We start from the raw sequence: 26,597 nt of genomic DNA, 5'->3' as shown, positions 1-26,597 counted from the left end.
TAATACAATCTACACTACAACTAACCCAAACCTGAACTTCTGTAAAGAAGTTCGGGTCTGGGTACCACAGTCGGTTTTTTATCACGCGCGTGCAAAACACATTGCACCTGCGCGATAAAAACTGAACATCGGAATACAGTTGCGTTCCTACTCGCGCGGGTTTGCCGCAATGCACCGGGACGCATCCGGACCTAATCCGGACACGCTCGTGTGAAAGAGGCCTAAGTGGTGTAAAAATGCAAAGTTGCAAAAGGTTTTGCAAATGAGTGCAAAAAAAGTCTCAAAATTTTGTGCAATTTGAGTGCAAAAAGTCGCAAAAGCCCTATTTTTGCAACTTTTTGACGACAGAATTCTAGAGTGAAGGTATGATAAATCAGGGGCAGTGTTTCTTGAATCGGCCATACCATAGATCGTTTAGATAGGATTCATCAAGAGTTCAACGCTACAAGAATAGATATCTTTAGGTACGAGAAATCCCTAGGGGCAGACACCTTATTTATAGACGTGTGTTGGATCTAAAAATGTTCATTGTAGCCTAGGAATAAGTTGATAAATGTGAAAGTGTGTGAGATGTCACACTGCATGACATCACGAGAGTGAGAACCATTTGTAATGTCAATGCCACGTCACTGGCTTTAAAGCCACAAGCTGCTCTTCTCATACACATACTGTATTGTGCTGACACGCTGGGGGAGATTTATCAAAACTGGTATAAAGGCCCAGAGAAACCAATCAGATTCCACTTTTCATCTTGCAAGGGAGCTGTGAAAAATGAAAGGTGGATTCTGATTGGTTGCTATGGGCAACTAAGCCAGTTTTCATTTATACCAGTTTTGATAAATCTCCCCCATTGTCCCATTTGTTTTCTCGGCTGACATGCCATTTGTCTTCGTATTCTTCCTAGGCGAGGATGGACACTATATGGATACTAGGCGGGAATCAATATTAGGGAAGATTTGCAAAAGCTAGTTCAGTCATTAGAGGATCTCATTATTTCTACTCCTTTTTTTTTTTTTTACTGAACCTGAAAAATAAGAGACAACTAAAGAAAAAGCCATACACAGATTGTGGACAGTGAGGCACCACTTTTGGAAGGTAGCAGCTCTGGACAACCCTTTGAATTGAGATTTCCTTTAAAGGGAACCTGTCACCATGTTCTGACACCCTGATAGTTCCCAGCGATCGATCCATAATCTTCTCAGGACTAACCTGTCCTATTTTATCGCCCTATAAGCCTTTCCTGCATCTTATGCTAATTAGTAGAAAAGAGTCATATCTTGCATGGTTGACCAGAGAAGAGTCATATTTTCTCAGAGTCAAGCGCCTAAGAAACGCCCCATGGATAAAATCTCGCGCATGCGCAGTATTCATTTCGGGCAGAACTACGTTGTGTAAGTATCGCAACGCTACTATGTGATGTACGTAGTGCCCTCCGTCATGCGCACTCCTTATTTACTTCCGCACGTAGTGGCGTGAGGGAGAGAGGACATACACTAAGCTAGCTGATTGGTCTTTCATTAAAAGGGCAAGTGAGCATGTGCGCGATTTCGGACGAGATTACAAGCAGTGAGGGCAGAAATAGGCTGTCAATCAAAGTCTAGGGGGAGGGAAATAGGCTATGATGGTGTGAGGGGAAGGAATTAGTTATGCTAATTAGCATAATGGCTGGAAAGCATTATATGGCGATAAAATAGGACAGGTTAGTCCTGAGAAGATTATGGATCGATCGCTGGGAACTATCTGGAGCTGTTTGGTAGCCATAAATCTGCTGACAGAGTCCCTTTAACACTACTATGGGATGAAAATAATAAAGACACGATTTTAGTGTTTTAGGTTGGCATGACTTTTACATTTCATTTTAGATGTATTTGTGACTTTTTTGCTTTCATCTCCATTTGACTCATCTCTAATGTACCCCAGAGATATTTTAAGAAAAATATGAATACTTTGTTGTAAGCATTATCTTGTAGTTATATCGTGGCAGATGAGTCACGGGAAACCATTTTGATCTGTGATTCACTTATTTCATTGATGCTCTTACAAGTGAGGGTCAGGATTAGTCTCACGACATGTCCTCTTGACGTCGGTCCTCGTGGATGATCCCTCCTGCTATGATTAATAGTAGACGGCTGTATGAGGAAACGTGACTCTGCTCCTTTTGTCATAAGTCATTTTCACAGGATACAATGAAGAAAAGGAAGGATCTACATCCATATCTATTACTGTCTTTTCTTGAAAGCAGTTCTGGTCAGTTCTGAACGAAGCTCCGCTCTTCATAATGCTGCCACGTGCTATGATTCATAAGGAAATTTCATAAAATAAGTTATATCTAAGCACACAGTCCATGCTTTATACTTTAGAAAGGGGAATCTATCATATATTTAAAATAGATTTGTTTAGGATATATATACACTGAGCAAAAATATAAACGCAACACTTTTGGTTTTGCTCCCATCTTGCATGAGCTGAACTCAAAGATCTGAAACATTCTCTACATACACAAAAGGCCCATTACTCTCAAATATTGTTCATAAATCTGTCTAAATCTGTGTTAGTGAGCACTTCTCCTTTGCCGAGATAATCCATCCTATCTGGTGTGGCCACTATTTGCCTCACGCAGTGCAACACATCTCCATCGCATATAGTTGATCAGGTTGCTGATTGTGGCCTGTGGAAGGTTGGTCCACTCCTCTTCAATATCTGTGCGAAGTTACAGAATATTGGCAGGAACTGGAACACGCTGTCGTATACGCTGATCCAGAGCATCCCAAACATGCTCAATGGGTGACATGTCTGGTGAGTATGCTGGCCATGCAAGAACTGGGATGTTTTCAGCTTCTAGGAATTGTACAGATCCTTGCAATATGGGGCTCTGCATTATCATGCTGCAACATGAGGTGATGGTCGTGGATGAATGGCACAACAATGGGCCTCAGGATCTCGTCACGGTATCTCTGTGCATTCAAAATGCCATCAATAAAATGCACCTATGTTTATTGTCCATAACATACTCCTGCCCATACCATAACTCTACCGCCACCATGGGCAACTCGATCCACAACGTTGACGTCTGCAAACCGCTCACCCACACGACGCCACACACGCTGTCTGCCATCTGCTCTGAACTGTGAAAACTGGGACTCATCCGTGAACAGAACGCCTCTCCAACGTGCCAGACGCCATCGAATGTGAGCATTTGCCCACTCAAGTCGGTTACGATGACAAACTGCAGTCAGGTCCAGACCCCCATGAGGACGACGAGCATGCAGATGAGCTTCCCTAAGACGGTTTCTGACAGTTTGTGCAGAAATTCTTTGGTTATGCAAACCGATTATTGCTGCAGCTGTCCGGGTGGCTGGTCTCAGACGATCATGGAGGTGAACATGCTGGATGTGGAGGTCGTGGGCTGGTGTGGTTACACGTGGTCTGCGGTTGTGAGGCCAGTTGGATGTACTGCCAAATTCTCTGAAACGCCTTTGAAGATGGCTTATGGTAGAGAAATGAACATTCATTGCACGGGCAACAGCTCTGGTAGACATTCCTGCAGTCAGCATGCCAATTGCACGCTCCCTCAAACGTTTCGACATTTGTGGCATTGTGCTGTGTGATCAAACTGCACATTTCAGAGTGGCCTTTTATTGTGGGCAGTCTAAGGCACACCTGTGCAATATTCATGCTGTCTAATCAGCAGCTTGATATGCCACACCTGTGAGGTGGGATGGATTATCTCAGCAAAGGAGAAGTGCTCACTAACACAGATTTAGACAGATTTGTGAGCAATATTTGAGAGTAATGGGTCTTTTGTGTATGTAGAAAATGTTTCAGATCTTTGAGCTCATGCAAAATGGGAGCAAAACCGAAAGTGTTGCGTTTATATTTTTGCTCAGTGTATTTTCCATTTGAAGCTGTAAAAGTTTTGAAAAAGTTAGGACATTCGTCCTTTACTGTTTTTTTGACGATCTTATCAGATTATTTGTTGCATCACTCTGGCTACAACCTGACTCCAGCTTGTTTGTATTGAAGTTAATTTTTATTTATTTTTATAAAGAGTCATATCTTACTTGTGTGACCAGAGAAGAGTCATATTTTCAAGCTCTGACTCATCTCAGGTTAATTTGCATACGTATCAAATCGTTTTTTTTACACAATAAAAGCACACAGAGCTATGGGGACTGGATATTGCGGATGGGCTAGCGGCGATCTAGCAACCCATGTCCTCAGCTCTATACACAAAATCCAGATGACAGGTTCCCTTTAAAGATCGGGCCTATTTTTATTTTTGCATTATGGATTTTTCCTCCCCACGTTCCAAAAGCCATAGCTATTTTATTGTTCATATAGCCATATGCGGGCAAATTTTTTTTGTCTTGTGTTGGAAAACAAATTCTTTGTGGGGTAAAATAAAAAAATAAAAAAACATGACGTCCGTATTCTACAGCTCAATACAATTGTGGAGATGTCAAACCTGTATAGTTTTTTTTATTTTGCTTAACCCCTTCATGCCCGATGACGTACATGTATGTCATCGGTCCAGTCTTTAAACATGGCGCCCGATCGCGTGCGCTGCGGGTGGCCGCCTGCTTCTTAGGCCCCTTTTACACGAGCGAGTATTCCGCGCGGGTGCAATGCATGATGCGAACGCATTGCGCCCGCAAGGAATCCAGACCCATTAGTTTCAATGGGGCTTTGTACTTGTGCGTTGGTTTTCACGCATCACTTGTGCGTTGAGTGAAAATCGCAGCATGTTCTATATTCTGCGATTTTCACGCAACGCTGGCCCCATAGAAGTGAAAGGAGCTGCGTGAAAATCGCATCGCATCCACAAGCAAGTGCGGATGCGATGCGTTTTTCATGGATGGTTGCTAAGAGATGTTGTTTGTAAACATTCCGTTTTTTATCACACGCGTGCAAAACGCATTAAATTGCATTGCACCCGTGCGATAAAAACTGAACAACTGAATGCGATCGCAAACAAAACTGAATGACCTAATCCGGACACGCATATATTTTTATATTTTTATACTATGGGCGTTTTCGCACATCGTTGCGATGTGCGAGTTTAAAAAAATAAATAAATAAAAAAACCTAATAATTAAAATCAAACCCCCCTTTTCCCAAAACAAAAATAAAAGAACTAAAAAAAAATTACAAATACACATCATGGGTGCAACACCCATGATGTGTATTTTTTAATTTTTTTAGTTCTTTTATTTTTGTTTTGGGAAAAGGGGGGTTTGATTTTAATTATTAGGTTTTTTTATTTATTTATTTTTTTAAACTCGCACATCGCAACGATGTGCGAAAACGCCCATAGTATAAAAATATAAAAATATATTCCCCATAAGGCAAACAGCAAAACGGAAAAAAGCGTCCAAATGACCGATTCACCGTTTTTGGTCGCTTCATTTTCTACAAAAATTTTTAATAAAAAGTGAGCAAAAAGTCTTACACACCCCAGAATGGTATCAATAAAAAGTTCAGATCGCCCCGCAAAAAATGAGCCCCCATACAGCTCCATACACATAATTACAAAAAAGTTATAGGGGTCAAAATATGGCGACAAAAAAAATAAAACAGATTTTTTTCCCCACTTTTTAATTTTTTTATCACTATCAAAACGCAAGAAAAACTATACATATAAAGGTATCGCCGGATTCGTACTGACCTTTTTCCCGCTTCCCACTACATGATATGCAATATTAAATGGTGGTGTTGGAAAGTACAACTTGTCTCGCAAAAAACAAGCCCTCATATGGCTATGTGAACAGACAAATAAAAAAGTTATGGCTCTGGGACGGCAGGGAGCGCAAAACAAAAATGCAAAAAAAAAAATGGGGGTGAAAGGGTTACCGTATTTATCGGCGTATAACACGCACAGGCGTATAACACGCACCTTCATTTTAAGGGAAATTTCAGGAAAAGATTTTTTTTCAAATAAAGAACTTTGAAGCAAAATAAGGGTAGCTCAGAACTTTTTTTTATTAATATTATTACCACTTATAAGGTAAATAATGTAAAAGGACAGTAAAAGCAACTGTTGATCTGTGGATGGCACTGTTATGGGGTGGGGGATCTGTGGATGGTGCTGTTATGGGGGATCTGTGGATGGCATTGTTATGGGGTGGGAGATCTGTGGATGGCATTGTTATGGGGTGGGAGATCTGTGGATGGCATTGTTATTGGGTGGGATATCTGTGGATGGTACTGCTATGGGGTGGGAGATCTGTGGATGGTACTGCTATGGGGTGGGGGGATCTGTGGATGGAACTGTTATGGGGGGGATCTGTGGATGACACTGCTATATGTCATCCACAGATCCCCCTCATAACAGTGTCCCCCAATACACCGGCCCTCTGCTCACCGAAGTATTTATAAACGTGAATCCTTATCCTGTTATTAAGTTGAACTAACGCTGCGCTCTCCCATGTTCCCATGTCCCCCTGTATCCCCACAGCACTTACGATTCACACGCTCCCATAGCAGGCAGAGCGGACGGCAGCAGTAACGTCACTCACTGACGTTGTGCGTCTGCTCCGCCTGCTTCATTCATAAAGTGGGCGGAGCAGGCGCTCGACGTCAATGAGTGACGTTACTGCTGCCGTCCGCTCTGCCTGCTATTGAAGCTTAAGTAAGTGCTATGGGGATACAGGGGGGACATGGGAACATGGGAGAGGGCAGCTTAATAACAGGATAAGGATTCACGTTTATAAATACTTTGGTGAGCGGCGGGGCCCGGTGTAAGAGTACAGTGACTGCACCGGGCCCCGCCCCTAGTTACGGACTCCAGCCCCTCCTCTCTCCCGGCTCATACAGCGCAGTCTGTGATGCTGCATCTTTACCGGGCCGCAATGAATATCGGCGTATAACACGCATACATCATTTGCCCCCTATTTTCAGGGGGAAAAAGTGCGTGTTATACGCCGATAAATACGGTAATTAAAAAAAAAAAATTAGATTTTTTTTTCTTTGCATCGCCATGTTCTGACAGCCATAACCTTTTTATATTTCGATATACAGAGCTGTATCAGGACTTAGTTTTTGCGTAATGATCTGTAGTATTTATTGGTACCATTATTGTGTTATGAACAACTTGTTGATAGCTTTTATTCAAGCACGATTGGCTCAACCCTAGTTGTGGCCTCATTGCAGCTTACCAAGCACAGTGCCGTCCATTGGATAGTGGCTATGGTTGGTATTGCCGCTCAGATCCATTCACTTGAACGGTACTATGATACACCTAGGCCATGTGACCGATTAACGTGACATCACAAGCTTAGGAAGAGGCTGACAGAAGTGCCGCAGTCTCTTCAAACAGCTGATCAGTGGAGGTGCTGGCCGTCGGACCCCCACCCATCAGATACTAAAGACCTATCCTGAGGATAGGTCATCAGTATTAAAATCTCGAACAACCGCTTTGAGACTGTTATCGCTCAAGTTTTGCAGGTTGGTTTTTCAGTAGTGGGAAGAAGCCTATTTCAGTAGTGGGAAGAAGGTCAGTGTAATTATAAGGTTGTTAAGTGTGGTGGGGCGTCATCTTGACAAGATAGAGTGTGCAGAACCAAGATGTAAATCTGCCTGTTACAAAGATCAAGATGAGTCATTGTCTGTTACATTAAAGAGCTCATATATTTCAAGCCCTTGTAGATTTATTGCAGATAATGGAGGGTTAGTCTTCTGACCTGAAATGAACACAGAATGACCCCGTGTAGTCAACCATCCATCCAGATGTACATAGCGCTTTCTGTACATTTACAGATGAGTATTTCACAGGTGCTTTTCCAGTGGCATAATTTAAATTAAAATTGGAACTAAATAATAGAGAGGACTTATGTTACCGATCCCCCCGCCGCTGCTGTTTGGCCGCTCTTCGGTTTCTGCTCCTCTCCACTTCCTGTTCTTGGGCTCAGCAATCCAAAAATGGCTGCCAACCACTGGCTGCAGCGGTGTCCCGCCTCATTCTCCATTTCTGGCATGTCGGACCCGAGAACAGGAAGTGGAGAGGAGTGGTGGTTTGCAGCAGGGCGTCAGTGCGGTGTAAAAGAAGGAGAGCAGCGCACATCGGTGGGACCGTTTTACAGATCGTTTAAATCTGCTGGTGGAAAGGCTCACCAGGATGGGTTGCACCTGGAGAGCAATGCCCAATTGTACAGCGGATTATGGTGGCTGGTGCAGCCAAGCTTGTCCCCTCAGGACAAACGGTGCCAGGGTGAAGAATGTGGAAGAATTCAGGTGAGCAGCGGCGCAACCAGGAAGGTCCAGGCGTGGAGATGAGTATAAACTTTTATTTCTACAGTAAATGTTTCTACAGATAAGAGAGAAAAACATTGAATGAATAAATAAAAGTTTATACTCGCCTCCAAGCCTGGACCTTCCTGGTTGCGCTGCTGCTCACCCAAATTCTTCTACATCAGTGAGGTGTACCCATTATTAAAGGGGTTATCCAACCCCTATAATGCCCCCCAAAATGCCCGGGCCCCTAATACTGGTCATACTTACTCCACTGCCCAGCACCCGCATCACTTCTAATGCCCGTGCGGCCGGGGAGCAGCCAATAGCACGCCGCGACGGGTATGAGCCTTCCTAGCATCGTGGGCCTGCTATTGGCTGCCCCAACCCATAACCCCCCCCCCCCCCCCCTCGCCGCATGTTTTGATCTGCGTGACGGGGTGTGCATCAGAAGCAACGCGGGTGCTGGGGAAAGTATGACCAGTATGAGGGGCCCGGGATTTGGGGGGCATTATAGGGGTTGGATAACCCCTTTAATTAAAATGATGCCACTGGAATACCCCTTTAACTCCTCATAATAATTTGATAGGTTCAAATCAAACTAGCCATGAAATGGAGATGTCAACCACTGAGTAGACCTGTTGCGTTCTCTACATTCTTAAATTAATTAGTGTTAATGAAATCTAAGTCTTCAAGGTTAAATGGAGTCTGTCACCAGGAAAACCATCTTTGCTAAACCACGCACAATGCCTTCTAGGGCTAGATCATTGATCCATTGGTTCATTATGGCTAAAAAGGACTTTTAATACGTATACAAATGAGCAGGTAAGTGCACCAAGGGTTTGCCTCAGCAAACACCCTTGAACCTCCTCTGCTTCTTCCAGTCCCTCCCTCTCCTTGATTGACAGGACCAAGTGGGAAGACTATGCAGGAACCTGGCCCTGTCAATCGAGAAGTTGAGGGAAAGTCTGGCAGAGAAACCAGAGCGGCTTGGACCAACCCTCAGTGCACTTAAAATTCACATTAAGGCCTCTTTCACATTGCGGCCCGCAAAATGGGCCGCAATACAAGAGCACAGTCCGTGGGGCAGCCGCAGCGGATCGCGGACCCAACATTCACTTAAATGGGTCCACGATCCGGCCGTTACGCAAAAAGATAGGACATGTTTTATCTTTTTCCGGAACGGAAGTACGGGATGAAACCCCACGGAAGCACTCCGTAGTGCCAGTGTGAAAGAGGCCTAAAGGTACTTTTTCTCCAGAATGAAGCAATGGATATGTAAGTAAAAGCTATCATTGCATTCATCTGAGCTAGCCCTACAAGACACTGTGCCTGGTTTAACATTGAATCTCCTGCTGGTAGGTTCCCTTTAATTGTTTATACTTACCATCCAGTCTTCTCATGATGAGAGTGGACAAAGCAAGGAAATTCTCCTTATGTAGTTAAACATAACTAGCAGATGTCAGATGGTACAACAGCACCGTATATAGCAAACACAAAAATGCAGATTTATTTATTGATTTATGATCTCAATACATTTACCTGACATTAGTGACATTACATTGAGTTTTGTTATAGAGAAACTTAGCTCCATTACTTATGTTATGAGACGCGTAGATTCCACATCATGACAAGGTCTGACATTAAAAACCATTTGGAGAACTGAGAAAAAATATATCTAAATATTGTATTAAGGGGGAATATAAGGTTGTAAAGCTGAGAGCGCTCTCACATGGAGATACGACAGCTCTCCGCAAGTGTGAAAACAAAGACTAGCAAACTCACACTGTGGAAAACATCTTGGTGGGATGGAAGAACAGTATGGCTAAAACTGGCTGCAACACATTAACTCGAAGACTGTGAAAACATACAGTAAATGCAGGCGAGCAATCACAGATGTGTATTAATCTACTGCACAAATACACATTATATATACAGTATATACTTGAAGAATGAGGCAGCACTCCAATGAAGGAAAAAAGGGTTAGTACCTTGAGTAGCCTAGTTTTATTTATTGATAGATAATCTTCACTGCAAAGCTTAACAGATATATATGCATATATATATATATATATATATATATATACACACCATATATATGTGTATATATATATATATTGTAAGAAGGTACCTGGAATCATAGTGGATGGAAGGTATGTGTCACCGAGGTTCCGGGCCTCGATGAAGTAAGAGCCGGTATGTTATGTGTCAGCAGCAGCGATTGCTAATTGACACCTTGAGATTTAGCATGGCTGTCATAGCTGATCCGGGACGGCTCTTACTGGGAGTAGTCAAAATGCTGGGTGGGTGACTACTCCCCATGTTCCAGGCCGGGTTTTGCTAGGCATAAAATCCAGCCAGCACTGCCAGGTGTGTGGATTTACCTCCCTCTGACAGTGGAGCTCAGGAGTCTGTGTGCTGTGAACTGAGGGCTGTGCTGGGATTTGAGGTTTGAGCCGGGCGGGAGGACTCAGGCCCCTCTAAAGGCGAACAGGCCGCCTATGGACTTGATGAGGCTGAACTGCTAACAGGGTGTGAATTAACACCCAGGAGAAAAGGTGACTTTTATTGTTTATGGACTTTCCTTGTGTGTGAACAAACACCAAGCCACCTGCGTTTTGTGATACACATTATCTGCATTTTGTTATACACCATTGTGTGAATAAACACCGCTGTTTGAGTCAAGAACTGTGTACTTTGTCTCTATACTGCATCCGCTAGTCCTAACTATCAGAGCTAATCCCCACAATATATATATAGAAACAACTGCAGCACTAGATTTTGGGTGGAATCCCTTCAAGACCATTGGCAAATAGTCCAGCGATATACACTTGAAGAATGAGGCAGCACATCAATGAAGGAAGGAGAGGGGCGATGGACCTGCTTTATTACCCCAGAAGGCAACCTTTCAGCCCACCTCAGTTGGGCCTTTCTCAACCTTTATGCTGGACTGAAAGGTTGCGTTTTGGGGTAATAAAGCAGGTCCATCGCCCTTCTGTCTAAGCTGTGTGCCATAGGTTCACCACTTGTGTTCTATGGTAAAGGACATATCAATAAAACATCTAAGTGTACATATTATCATAATGTTTTCTCTATGTATACAGATAGATACTGTATATATATATATATATATATATATATATATACACACACACACGCAAGAGATGGTAGATCTGTTCTCTCTAGGATTGTGTGACCATAAGGAGCCATGTTGGGGGTATATTCATTGCACAATATCTGCAGATTTTTTGCACACAATATTGTGCATAAAAGCTGCAGCATAATACAGTAGCAGAATAGTAGATGAAATTTTCAAACTCTCATGTACACGGCGCCAAAATGTTCTTTGCAGAAATTGATCTACTGTTCAGATTTTGGAGTCCGCAGCATTTCAATTGTTTGTGCGGATTTTCAGTGCAGATATCACCCTTTTCAATTCATAAAGTGAGATCTGAGGCAAATCCACGTCAGAATCGTCAAGAAACACATGCAGATTTTGTTGCACATTTGCTGTGGAAATGCAGCAAAAACCACAGCAAAATCCATGTAGAAAATCTGCATAAAGGACACCGCTGTGTGCCTATACCGTTGTAGTCCTCGTCAGCCGAGGAGATCCTGACTGTGTTCCACAGGTGGGATCACGAGAAGACAGGAGGGCTTTCCTCCTTCGGCCTCATTCTGTGGTTGCCAGGAAACACAACTGGTTAGAGTGTGACCGCACGCCTGTCAGGGAGGGAAGGAGGACAGAAAATCAATCTATGATTACTGTATTGACGCCTGGGATTTTATGTGTAATATATGATACTACACAGACATCTGTCATCAGCAGTTAGATAGGGAAAGGCTTTCTACAGCGTGGCACGGGTCTGACATCTGACTGAAACGTCTGCCTAGTGTTCACTTCAGATTTCTGTGGGTAGAAAACAGTGTAAACTGTATCATGTTTTCATGAGGCCAGTGCACTTTAAGGCAACTTTGAACATGGCGCCTGAGCTGCAGGCAGCATATTATAGAGCAGGAGGAGCGGAGCAGACTGATATATAGTTTTATGGCAAAAGATTCGGTATATACTTTATACATTTATATCTGTGCTCATTCTGGGCTTTGAGGTCAAGATGGTGGTCCTATCAGTGATTGACCACCTTCCCTCTATAACTGTGTATACAGAGATAGCTGTCAATCACTTATAGGACTGTCTCCTTGACATCAAAGCCCAGAATTAGGAGTAATATAAATTAATACAAAATAAGTCTTACAAATTTTTTTTTTCCCTCATAAAACTATATATCTCTGCTCTTTTTGAGCTTAGGTCCTATTCTGTGATTGACAGTTAACGGTGCATGAATCTGCATACCAAGATAGCTGTCAGCCATTGAAAGGAGCACCCACATGACTCCTAAGATAAAAAAAAAGCAGTGATTTAAATGATTGTCATAGTGACAGCTTCCCTTTAAACAGGTGCTTCTATGAGAAACTCCCAAAGGGTTAACTTAGTGGGGGATAATGAAATAAGGGTCGGGAGGGAGTCTGATGCCTCTGGTGGCTTGGACGTCTGGGGCGTGCATTGGTGGAAGGACACACCGCAGGAGTCTTTCCTCTACTCCCCGTAGCTGACAGAGCTGCTAACAGGTCTTTCCTGATTCTGCATCATATGAGTAGGCTCCACCTTGTACAGTCTCCCCAAAACTCTCTCATTGTGCTCCTTAGTGGCAATCATCTTGGCCATCCTATAGATTTCCAAGTTTTTGACATTGATGACCTATCCTCAGGAGGGTCCAACACCTGGCACCCCCGCCGATTAGCTGTGGCTCTCTGGTGAGTTCCGCGGCCTCCTCGCAGCTTACCAATCACAGCGACGTCCATTGTATACCAGCTGTGCTTGGTATTGCAGCTCAGCTTCTCCTCCTAGGCCATATGACCAATGAACGTGACATCGCAGGCCCTTCAAACAGCTGATCCGCAGGGGGTGCCGGTAGTCAGACCCTCAGTGATCAGATATTGAGGATCTACCCATCTATAGCAAAGTCTTGGAAAACCCCTTTAAAGTTGACACATTAAAGTGGGGGGGGGTTCGGGGTTAATATAAGCGATTTTGGTCTGTCACCCTTTCTGTAGACATTGGGCATCAGTCATACATATGCCACAGGCGGAGCTGAATTTGGGTTGGTACGTCTACATTTTCAGGTTGCTTACAACTGGATAAAGACATGATTTGTTATTCATAAATGTAACTGGGTCCAGTATGCAGAAAACACAGCGTCCATCTGTTCTCCAAGGTCACCCAGTGCACTTCTGATGTCACAGTGGCGACTGGTGTAATTACGCTGAATGGCATCCGGAAGATGTCATTATATTGTAGATTGAGTTTGCCTCATGGATGTAATGAATATATCAGGTCCCTGTAGTCGATAATTAGCATAATACGTTTCCCTACTGTATGGTCAGGATGTATTTCTTAACGGTGATCACTACACAGCGCTATGGAAATGATAGCCATATAAACTGTGACATACAGATGTAGCAGAGCTGAAAATGTCGTATATAATATAGGTTTCATTTGTGCACTGAAATAATTCATCGTTCATGTTGATTTACTATAGAACACGAAAGGAACACTTCTGTTAGAATGCTAATGCTTTCATTTGAAACATTTTTCTTTTAATTTTAATATTTTTTTCTTTTTTATTTCGACAGTACTGTGCCATTAAAAATTACGTACAAAATACCATCCTTCTGTAGCAGTCAGGGAGATAAAACTCCTATACAGACAGGTGACCCATTATTATTTTGCTGCTGCTGCTGCGAGGGGAAAATGTTATCTGTAATGGCTCATTTAGACCGCCGTGGTGTTTTTGCGGTCCGCAAATTGCAGATCCGCAAAACACGGATACCTCCCATGTGTGTTCTGCATGTGGCCGGCACTATGATAGAAATACCTCTAATCTTTTTTTTATCTACCCATGCTCTATCTTTTTTTGTGGGGCCCGAACGGAACTACGGATGTGGACAGCATCTTTTGCGGCCCCATTGAAATGAATGGGTCCGCACCCGTTCTGCAAAATTGCGGAACGGATGCGGACTGATTCATACGGTCGTCTGAATGAGCCCTTAGTAAGATAGTAGATTAGTAGAATTAGGGTAACAATGTGACAGCTACAGGTGAAACTCGAAAAATTTGAATATCGTGCAAAAGTCCATTTATTTCAGTAATGCAAATTAAAAGGAATTACATTAATTCAGCTTAAAATTAGAATTTTATGAAAAGGTTCAATATGCTAGGCTCAAAGTGTCACACTCTAGTCAGCTAATTAGTCCATACCCCCTGAGCAAAGGGGACCTCAAAATTGTGACTTTGGGGTTTCATAAGCTGTAAGCCATAATCATCCAAATTATACCAAATAAAGGCTTGAAATATCTCGCTTTGCATGTAATGAGTCTATCTCATATGTTAGTTTCACCTTTTAAGTTGCATTACTGAAATAAATGAACTTTGCACGATATTCTAATTTTTCGAGTTTCACCTGTATATTGTTTTATTTATAGGCCTAGATAATGGTGTGTACAGATACACATTTTGGAAGATACTACTGAAAATCAATAGTAGTCATCATTTATTTTAAAAGAAACATGTGTTATGTGTATGTACTCTCATGTACGGTATCAAAAAAGCTGAATATTTGTATTATAATTCACCTCTGGAACAAGAAGTCCACGTTACTGTGCAAGGTCAGTTTTTCCAGTCCTGCAGATGTTATCTGTGTGATGCTTAATGAAGGTGGACATATAAGTCTGGAGTGTAACCTCACGTGTGATCTGTGATATGTTTTCACAGGTGAAACAGATAATGGAAGAGGCTGTAACCCGGAAATTTGTCCATGAAGACAGCAGTCACATAATTGCGCTATGTGGTAAGAACTGTCCTCACACTGAACAGCTTAGGTGTCAGCATTACTGAGTTAGCTTCCCCAAGGAACTGATGTAAACCTGGGCCCTGGATTTCATATATAATACATATAGCTTCATATTTAAGGTGCATTTCTCAAGAAGAGCAGGAGCTCTTTAAGCCTTTTATATTTAATAATAGGTTAACGTTTTTTTTTTACACTGATGACCTATCCGCAGTACTGTATCTGATCGGTGGGGGTCTGACACCCAGAAACCATGCCGATCAGCTGTTTGAAGAGGCTGCGGTGCTCTGGTGAACGCTGCATCCTCCTCAAGCTTACCCAGCTCAGCGCCGTACATTGGCTAGCGGCTGGGCTCGGTTATCGCAGCTCTGCCCCTTTATACTTGAATGGGACTGAACTGCGTCTAGGCCACGTAACCGAAGAAAGTGAAGTCACATGGCCTAGAGTAAGCTGCAAGAATTTTATGGTGCACCTCAAGATAGGTCACCAGTATCTGATTGGCGAAGGGTATGACACCTGAGACCCCCGCCGATCAGATACTGGTGACCTATCCTGAGGATAGGTCATCAGTATAAAATACTTGAAAACCCCCTTTAAAGCCTAATTCTTCCACAGAACCCCTTTAGCAAACATTACCCCCAGGCCTATGCTTTTTCGGCATTCTATCACTTATTTTAGGCATGTGTCATTTCAAGGACTTGAAGCCACCTTCCATAACTGTTCCTGGCTTCAAAGAATGGAGCCTCCCTGCCCTGTTCTTCCTGGTCCCTATGTGAATTATTGTCTGTGACCACAATCAGGTCTATTAAGACATCCGATTCCGCAGTCACTGAGACCGGAAGTAATATCATTTTATTGACAGATGTAGACTCAAGGGGAAAATCATTTGGATCAAATGGCGGTTGGTAGAGAAAATTAAGTAGAGCACAGAAATGTTTTATTGCAAACTAATACTGGCAATGAAAATTGTTACCCTAACATACTAAGCTTCAATGAACTCTGATAATGTTTATGGTTCTTCAGTAATCTCTAGAAACCCTCTGCACAAGCTGTGCTGCCACTCAAGCTGTGCTGCCACTCAAGCTGTGCTGCCACTCAAGCTGTGCTGCCACTCAAGCTGTGCTGCCACTCACCCTGTGCTGCCACTCACCCTGTGCTGCCACTCAAGCTGTGCTGCCACTCAACCTCTGATTCCCTCATGAGACTCTTAGATCATGTCTTCCTCCTTCTATAGCATTTCTTCATGATAACTCCCACTCTCATACCCTCAGTTGTTTTCCTAAAAGGTTGCCTATTTGACAACATTATAGCTGCTTACTTATTCCACTGCCTCTTATATATACTCCTATTTTGCTGCAAATAGTAAGTGCCTATAGTCATCGCTTTTACTTAAAGGGCATCTGTCAGCAGATTTGTACCAATGAAACTGTTTGACCTGTTACATGTGCACTTGGCAGCTGAAGGTATCTGTGTTGGTCCCATGTCCATATGTGCCCGCATTGCTGAGAAAAATTATGTTTTAATATATGCAAATGAGCCTCTAGGAGCAATGGGGGCGTTGCTTCCTGGAGACTCAGCTCTCTCTGCGACAGCTGCGCCCTCTGCACTTTGATTGACTGGGCCAGGCAGTCGTGATCGCGTTTACACTGCTCGGCCCTGTCAATCAAAGTGCAGAGGCCATGGCAGTTGCTGAGAGAGCTGAGCCTCTAGGTGTAATGGCAATGCCCCCGTTGCTCCTAGAGCCTTATTTGCATATATTAAAACTGAATTTTTCTCAGCAATGCGGGCACATATGAACATGGGACCAACACAGATGCCTTCAGGTCAGCCAGCATCATAGGTACAAATCTGCTGACAGATGCCCTTTAATGTACAGTTGCAAGAAAAAGTTAGGGAACCCTTTGGGATTATCTGGATTTCTACATTGATTACTAATGAAATGTGGTCTGATTCTTATTTATAGTCATCTAAGTGAATTTCTGATTTCACCAAGGGTTAATTGGCAAAAGGTGAGATTGGAAGTGTGGGTTTCAGAGGTGCACTTCCCATTAAACAAAGGCACACAAAGCTAGGTTACTTACAAATCTGTTCTTTTCAGGTAAGATTGGTTAGTGTGAACCATGCCTTGATACAAACAGCTTCCATATAACCTCAGAAGTCATGTTGTAGGGAAGCTTAAAAAGGACCTGGGTGAACATTTGTACATGGTTAGACAAATCGTCTACAAAAATGGAGAAAATTCAGAACTGGACTGGTCGACCTGTTAAGAGTACTCCAAGAGTGCAACATGCAGTCGGGAAAAAGGTGAGAGCAAATGACATACAGAAAAAATTCTGTGCATGTGTCCACTGAATAGGTATGGTGTTTATAGAACCACCAAGGAAGCTGTCTCTGTCCAAAAAAAATGTGGATATCTAAAGTATGCCCGTGATCACCTGGATGTTCCAGAAAAGCTTCTGAGGAAATGTTCTGCATATAGACGAGGCAAAATTTTTACTTTTTAGCGCTAAAGCACAATGCTGTGTTTGTAGGTAAAAGAACACTGCAGACCAACACCAAAATCTCTTCCCCAAAATCATCAACTGTGAGACATGGTGGAGGTAACATCAGGGTTTGGGACTGCTTTGCTGCCTCAGGACCTTGAGAGAATAATGAATTCTATGGTGTTTCAGAACACGTTACAGAAGACTTTAAGGGCCGATGTCCATGACCTCAAGCAGATGAGAGGTTGGGTGATGTAACAAAACAATGACCAAGAGCTTACAAGTAAATCGACTTAAGGATGGTTAATAAAAAAAATTGTGCTTTGGAATAGCCAGGTCATAGCCTAACAAGACGCGCATGACCTTAAAGGGAATCTGTCACTAGCATATTAGCAAAAAATTTCGGATGCAGGGAGAGGAGGATCGGGGGTGTTTGCCGCAGAGCGCGGCGCTGGGGGGGGAGAGCACTTAGCCTCGCCTCTGGGAGGCGATTTAGGCGATCTTGGAGGAGTTCTTAGTTTTCAAATTTAGGCGGGCAGGGCACTTCAGAGGGGCATTCCTGGGCACCGTGGACAAAGAATAACGCCCATCTGGCTCCTTACAGCTTCATTTGAATATCATAAAAAGCGTTTTTTTGAAGAAATGACAAGACACAGAATAAAAAGAACAAGACATATGGAAATAAGGTACTTTATTACACATGGATTCATTAAAAACATTTTTTGCTAATATGCTAGTGACAGATTCTCTTTAAGACAGCAGTGCACGCAAGGCATCCCAGAAATATTGATGAACCGAACACACCTTTGCAGGGAGGAATGGTCCAAAATTTCCCCTCAGTGTACAAATCATAGCAGCTACAGGAAATGTTTGGTGAAGGTGATTGTTGTTAAAGGAGGACCTACAGGTTATTAAATTCAAGGGTTCACTTATTTTTTTTCTTCCTCCCTTTGTCTACTCAGTGTGCTTAATAAAATACAGGAACGGTTCATCTGTTTGTGTCTTATTAGTTTAGATCGTTTTTGTCTTTAATTGTGCTTTGTATATCAATCAGACCACATTATATTAGTAATCAATGAAGAATTCCAGATAATTCCGAAGGGTTCATTTACATTTCTGTAGGATCAGTCTACATTCTGTTATCATTTTCTGTTGTTGTTTTTATGTTGTTGAGCTCAGTTTGACATTGTCTTTAGGTAATGTGGTGCTGCTGCTAGGCTTATGGTAATTCAGCACCACGGACAGCTCATATACTGTGGCGGCCACTGAAAGGGAATCTGTCAGGTCCAGCAAGCCCTACTAAGTACAGTACCACATGCTTAGTATTGCTGATGCTGACTTCAGATCACCTGCTGTGTACCCACAAATCAATATATTCCAGGACCAGTTTTCGAGTGCATAGTGGAGGAATCGGGGTGAGTGTGGACATACTGTATAAACTTTTGTACAGCAGAGGATGATATAGGAAAAAAAAATCTTGCCATTTCTGCCTGTCTGATCTTATTTTATAGATGTCCTATAACTGTAGTCCAGTATTTTTTATAGATTTTACTCACTCATATAGTGCTATGTTATTCCTCAGCACTTTATCATTATCACTCGCTGTCCCCAGTGGAGCTCACAATCTATTTTCCCTATCATTATGTCTTTGGAGTGTTGGAGGAAGCCCACGCAAACACGGGGGGAACATACACTCTCCATGCAGATGATGTCTTTGCTCAGATTTGAACCTAGGATTCCAGCCTACGGTAGCTCCCTGTGGCAAATCTGTTTTGATTTTCAGTTGCGGTGGGTTACGTCCTGCATTGGAGCCTTGGACGTAGGAAGTGTCATTGGTAAAAACAAGAGGCGTGGTTAGTGTCACATGTCCTGCTGATGTCAGGACACATCTCACTGCCCTAAGGCATGATGGGACACATGACAAACCAGGAAGTAGGATTCAAGCATGGGGGATAAGAGAAAACTGAAAAAGAGGTTAATAAAAAAAATTAAAAAAAAAAACAATGTCAGGAGCAATGTCAGCTAGAGTAATGGATGAAAATACACTTTACATTGAAAAGTACTTTATGGCACAACCATAGTAAAACTATGTACATTTGGTATCACTGTAATTGTAATGACCTGCAGAATAAATGTAATTTGTAATGTTTACTGCCCAGTGAATGCCGTAAATACCAGTCCTATAAAGCAATGGCGGAATTGCATTTATTTTACCCCATTATTAATTTTTTTCAGCTTCCTAATACAGTATATGGGATATTAAATAGTTCAGTTAAAGGGTTTCTATCACTTCGTTTCACCTATTTAGCTTTCAGACACTAGCGATCCGCTAGTGTCTGCTTTATCTAACCATCCTAATATAAGAGCTTATTGTCCTGCCCGTTTAGCTAAAAAAATAACTTATATAGATATGCAAATGAGCCTCTAGGTGCTATGGGGGCGTCATTAGCACCTAGAGGCTCCGTCTACCTTAACAAACTGCCGCCGCCCAGCGCGTCCCTCCAGCCCGCCCATCTCCTCCGGAATGCGATGCTCCTCGTATTCGGCGCATGCGCAGTGAATGTCTGATCGCTTCCCTGCTCAGACATCTCCACTGCGCCTGTTCCTCGGAGCACTATGACGTCATCGGCGCAGGCGCAGTGGAGATGTCTGAGCAGGGAAGCGATCAGACATTCACTGCGCATGCGCAGAACAGAGACGCGCACGGAGAGGATCGCTTCAGCTGGAGATAGGCGGGCTGGAGGGACGAGCTGGGCGGCGGCAGTTTGTTAAGGTAGACGGAGCCTCTAGGTGCTAATGACGCCCCCATAGCACCTAGAGGCTCATTTGCATATCTATATAAGTTATTTTTTTAGCTAAACGGCAGGACAATAAGCTCTTATATTAGGATGGTTAGATAAAGCAGACACTAGCGGATCGCTAGTGTCTGAAAGCTAAATAGGTGAAACGAAGTGATAGAAACCCTTTAAAAGGAAAATTTGTCCTGCAAAAAACCAGCCATCATACAGCTATGTGAATGGAAAAGTAAAAAAAGTTCTGACTCTTGAATGGCAGGGTTGAGAAAATGAAAAAAGTGAAAATTGGCCTGATTAAAGTCATTTATAGCAATAATATTTTACACGACAAATGAAGCAACTTTACGAAGCAGACAATTAAAGAGAACCTGTCCTCCGCTCCTAACACGTATGTTCAAGGCTACTTTCACACTAGAGTTTCTCTTTTCCGGTATTGAGATCCGTCATTGGTTCTCAATACCGGAAAAAAACGCTTCCGTTTTGTCCCCATTCATTGTCAATGGGAACAAAACGTAACTGAACAGAACGGAATGCTCCAAAATGCATTCCGTTTCGCTCTCATACAGGAGAGCAAACCGCAGCATGCTACGGTTTGCTTTCCGTCCTGGGATGCGGAGCAAAACGGATCCGTCATGACCCACAATGCAAGTCAACGGGGACGGATCCGTTTTCTCTGACACAATAGAAAACGGATCCGTCCTCCGTTGACTTTCAATGGTGTTCATGACGGATTCGTCTTGGCTATGTTAAAGATAATACAACCGGATCCGCTCATAACGGATGCAGACGGTTGTATTATCAGGAACGGAAGCGTTTTTGCTGAATCCTGCCGGAATCAGCAAAAACTCTAGGGTGAAAGTAGCTTAAGTAATACTTTTATTCTCCATTAAATAACAATTCTGGAGCACTTTTGGCTTAGAACTTTGTGATGTGCTGTTTCTCTGTTATCCCTCCTAGAAATCTACAGTATAAATAAATCGCCAACTGGGTGTTACCATTCCGTCTGGCACAACACCCAGTTGCCAATGCATGTGTACAGTAGGCAAGATGACTGAAAAGAAACCAATCAAGAAGGAGAGAGAGGGGCTGGTGGAGGAAGCTGGAGGAGCAAGGTTGCACAGAGTGACTTGAGCCCGCCTCTTGTGCACCGAGTTGCTCATTTGCATATGGATTTCTGCAGAATGTAACGACGGATCGCTAAGTGAAAGGTATCATTATATTCAGCCCTACAAGGCATCGTGCCTGTTTTAACTGTGGCAGACTCCCTTTAATATAACGTGCATGAGCAGAACAGATTACACTGAGATCTAACTTTATGAAGAAGTTTTCAATGGCAAATCTGATAACAACAACTAAGAGCTAAATGGTTACCCCACTGATTGTAGGAAATGAGAATATAATATGGTTCAGTTACGTGATCATTAGGAGCATTTGGTAGGTCACCATACATGCTTCAGTTATCAAGATAAATCATTATGCTGTATGGGAGCCGCTTAAGGCCATGCACGCTCTTATTAGACGCGCTGTGCTGTATGTGCACTGACCTGCCGTCTGTGTAATCCAGCTATTAATGGCAGTAGTGGGCCAGTCATTAGAGGGTCTTCCACGAAAGGGCAGAGACACCAGAGGGGCTTTATTCCTATTACTTTGTCCTTTGGAGGATTGATATTCTCTACATGAAAGGATGCTTGAGAGGTTAGCAGATTCCTGATCTCTTCCGCCCGCTAATCCGTCTTTCATACCCTAATTAATATGACTCAGGCAGTGCTTTTAGCAGCACGGTACATTGTGTACCTGCATCTTAGCCTGCACAACAAAGGTCTAATCAGCCTGAAAAAACACACAATGGGAGCAAAAAACAATAAAATTGGACATATTTCTTTCAGACCCGTTTCCATGTGGACAATAAACGGATGTATTTTCGGTCATTGACTCAGTACCTGCTGCAGTTTCCTGTGTGACTATAGAGCCATCATTTTTTTTGGACATCATTCACTTCTCAGCAAATGAGGTTTGGTTATTTCACACTGGCGAGAATTCCGCGCAGGTGTAAGGCGTGAGGTGAACGCATTGCACCCGCACTGAATCCGGACCTATTCACTTCAATGGGGCTGTGCAGATGAGCGGTGATTTTCACGCATCACTTGTGTGTTGCGTGAAAATCGCAAACATCCGCAAGCAAGGATCTTCTATCCTCATTCAGCAGGACCTGCGCTGACGTCACCGCGCTCACCACGTTCACGATTACGTCATCAAAGTTTTTTTTTGCAGGTCCTGAAAGAAGAAGAGAACAAGAGGATGAGGTGAGTAAATGTTTTTTATTTTTTAACCCGTCAATCGACATTTTACTAAGCATTCTGTATTAGGAATGCTATTATTTTCCATTATAACCATGTTATACGGGGAAAATAATAAAATATACAGAACACCGAACCCAAATCCCGAACTTCAGTGAAGAAGTCCGGGTTCGGGTCTGGGTACCACAGTCAGTTTTTTATCAAGCGCGTGCAAAACGCATTGCACCCGCGCGATAAAAACTGAATAACGCAACGCAAATCGCAGTTAAAACTGACTGAAATTGCTTGCGCACTCTCGCGGGTTTCCCGCAATGCACACGCGACGCATCCGGAGCAAATCCGGGACACCCGTGTGAAAGAGGCCTAAGGCTACGATCACACGACCGTATGAATGGGTCCGCATCCGTTTTGCAATTTTGCAGAACGGGTGCGTACCCATTCATTTCAATGGGGCTGCAAAAGATGCTGACAGCACACCGTATGCTGTCCACATCCGTTCTGCGGCCCCGCAAAAAATATAGAGAATGTCCTTTTCTTGTCCACAATCGGACAAGAATAGGCATTTTCTATATAGCTCCGACCCTGTATCTGTGTTTTGCGGATCCGCAAAACACGGCATGGAAGTGTGAAAGTACCCTAAACGTATGCTGTTTTATCATGGTATACAGTGTCAGCGCTGCGATAGACTTTGGAGGTGCCGGAATATTACGGAAGTCTCATGTACTGTGCTGTACTAGCGTTAATGGGCTGCTGGGTTTCACTGCCTGCGGGTGCTGGCAGTGGGCACCATGTAGTGCTGCTCCAAATTAGTGTAGGGACCCCACTTTAAAGAGGACACTATGCCTGGAATGGGCCTGTGCATTTTGATCAAAAAGTATATAAAGCGCCCCATGCTCATTTTTATAATTGATGTCTAGCAGTAGGTCAATGCACGGCGTTTTCTCTACAGTTTGGCTGTATATACAAATCCTATCCCGGAAATATGCTAATTTCTTTTTTTACACAATAAAATCTGTTAGCTAATCCAAATATATCACAACTGTAGAAAAAAAAGGATTGGGTCCTGATCTATCATGGCATCACTCCAGAATTCTGGCTTTTGGGGCTTTTGCGACTTTGGTGGTTAGCTATGTTAATGAGTTTCACTCCAGATTTATCACTGAGACTTTTTTTAAAAGTTGCAGTCACGCTCCAGTAGGAAAAGTGTTGGGTTTATGGATGAGACAAATTTATCAAACATGCAGCATTTGATACATAAATGTGGTATAAAGTACGCCAACGCACGCTCAAGCAAAACTGACTTCAAATATTCCTCCCCATGGAGAGAAAATCCACATTTTATGCTAACCAACACTTCTAAAAATGAACAGAACTCTTAGAGCACATTTTGATCAAACTGTATATGCCCATTTGCCACTTCATGGTGACCTTTTATAAGTGGGTCCCCACTGTATGTGGTGCATTAGTGCATGATGACCGCCGCTCTCAGCACAGCACATACAGGGGACCCAGCAGCCCAACAGCACACCTGCTGCCAGGCTTGGCCCCTTGGCTTTGGGTATTACCATCCCACAGGCGCAGCACCACGGCAGCAACAGCGCTGCTCCATGAGAACAGATCATGCTCCGATGCTCTCCTTTTTCTGGGGATCTGGAGATCTACCGGGCTCCCCATGGGTAAAGCTAGGCGGAGGCTTCTGCCTAGCAATGAGCCCCGTGACGTCTCTGGCACTAATGGGCATGCTTTAGTGCTGCCCTAGCCTTTAACTGATCGTAGGGTGATAGGGCAAGATTTATTATGCTCAGAAAAAAGGACCAGTAATAGGCGCATCAAATACGGTAAGTTAGTAACTTAAAGGGGTTCTGCAGTTCTTTTAAACTGATGATCTATCCTCTGGACAGGCTTTTCACCGACCAGAACATGCTGCCGGAGTTCCTTGCCGCTAGTGTGAAAGTACCCTAACAAACATGTGATTGAAGCCTAATGCTAGCTCAAAGTTAGATTTTATTTTACTGTTTTTAATTTAGTTTTTTTTGGCTCCTGCATTCTCGGGTCCGCAATGTTTTTATTTTCCAGTTCACATAGCCTTATAAGGGCTTGTTTTTGAGAGACAAGTTGTGCTTTCTAATGGTACCTTTTTATATTGCATATTATATAGTAGGAAGCTGAAAAAAAACAAAATGAGGCAGAATTGTAATTGCCATCATTTTATAGGTTTCCCTTTTACGGCGTTCCCTGTGCGGTAAAACTGACCTGAAACCTAACTTCAATTTATGGGTCAGTATGACAGAGATCAAATTTTTATAGCTTTTCGTGTGATTTAAAGCTAAGGCTATACAGTGGCAGTGTCGCGCAACATTTCATATAAGCTATATCAGTGGATTTGCAGTGCGACACGTGAATGTGTCTCACGCGACTTCAATATAAGTTGCGCACGACACAACTCACCTGTGACTTGGCTGTGTTTTCACAGTTAAATCCAGACATCCCAACCTGCAAAAACTAATTTCAGGGAGGTGCACTTCTCATTTCAGGGAGGTTTTCTTTTTTTTTCTTTCACAAACTTTTTATTATATTTTCCAAACATATGCAGTATCTGCACACTTTGCTCTATGGTGTGGAGGACTGGGCTCATCACCCTGCCCCAAATTATCATATTTATGTATATGATTAAAGGGATTCTGTCACCACCTATAAGCCCTGTGAGCTAAACATATGCTCATGTCCAGGGTAGCATTCTGATTTCTAAGGTGGCCTTATAAAAGCTATTTGTGGCTTTATTCTGCGGAAAAACAGGTTTTACTAACCTGTCAATCATTGAATTAAGGTGCCCAAGCAGGGGAGGTCTGTGGATGCATGGTGCCCGGCCGCACGCATCGCCGTTCGTGCCCAGTGCCGCCTTCTACTTCTCAGTGCCGCCTCTCCCTCCCTCCCCCTCCTCCCGCTTTGAGATCCTGCGCGTGCGCACAGGCTCAGCCTGATGCGCCGTTGCGGACTGCTGGCATCGGCTTCTTCTTGCACTGTGCGCACGCGCCAAGAAGGGGACACTGCTACAGGTTGGCGGAAAGGTTTACTGCGAGTAAACTAGAGATGGGAAGTTCGGATCTTTCACATGAATCGGTTCATTTGAATCAGTTCATTCAAATGAACCGATTCATGAATCGAATCTTCGGGTCATTCACTGAGCTGACAAGAAGCAAGTGAACCGAAGCTTAGGTTGCTCAATGCGCATGCGCGGATGCTTCGATTCTCTTGCTGACTCGCTGAGTCGGCTCTTGGTCTGAGTCAGGAAGTTTATTCTTTAAAACCCTGTGTGTAATTATCTACCCCACTGTAGGAAAAAAACAAGCATCCAGGGGGAGTGAATTTAACACTGGGGTAAATAATATAATTAAAATGGAGGGTTAAATGTGTAAATGTATTTTAAAAAAAATAGTTATATAGCTACTGAATGAGACAGAAGAAGGGATGCCTTTAACATATATATCTCTCCTTGAGAAGCCAATTTGACCCTAAAGGGTTAATTCAACCCTTAATCTAAACTCTGTCCTGTCACTTCTCTTATCTCTCTGCTCTGCTATCAGTAAACCTTTCCGGGATATATTGTTTCACATGCGGGCGTCAGGGAAACTCCCTGAACGTCCGGGAGACTTGAGATCCCTGGTTAAATCCCACCTCTAAAATAGTTATGTGATAACAATTTGCAGATAAGTTGCATGTATTTTTGTGTTGCGTGACTTTTCTGTGATGTTGTAGTGTGACACATGTCACAGTGTAGGCCTAGCCTAATACTTAAAAAAAATTTTTTTTAAAAACTTTATTTTTTTTCTTTGCATCACCATATTCTGAGCCCCCACCTTTTTATATTTACATCTACAGAGCTGTTTA

At 43.1% G+C, this 26,597-nt stretch overlaps 1 protein-coding gene across 2 annotated transcripts in view; it reads left to right on the top strand.

Moving 5' to 3' along the window:
• The window catches only part of SGSM2 (small G protein signaling modulator 2), a 385,744-nt gene that overhangs the window by 130,934 nt on the left and 228,213 nt on the right, over positions 1–26,597 (top strand). For both annotated transcript variants that reach the window (XM_040423501.1, XM_040423503.1), the window contains exon 2: positions 15,059–15,134. In XM_040423501.1, the coding sequence (XP_040279435.1) occupies positions 15,059–15,134 (76 nt within the window). The remainder of the gene's footprint in view (positions 1–15,058; positions 15,135–26,597) is intronic.

Source organism: Bufo bufo, chromosome 3, assembly GCF_905171765.1.
Source record: "Bufo bufo chromosome 3, aBufBuf1.1, whole genome shotgun sequence".
NCBI classification, from domain to species: Eukaryota; Metazoa; Chordata; class Amphibia; order Anura; family Bufonidae; genus Bufo; species Bufo bufo.
The sequence above is the reverse complement of the archived record's forward strand: the minus strand, read 5'-3'. Positions and strand labels throughout refer to the sequence as shown.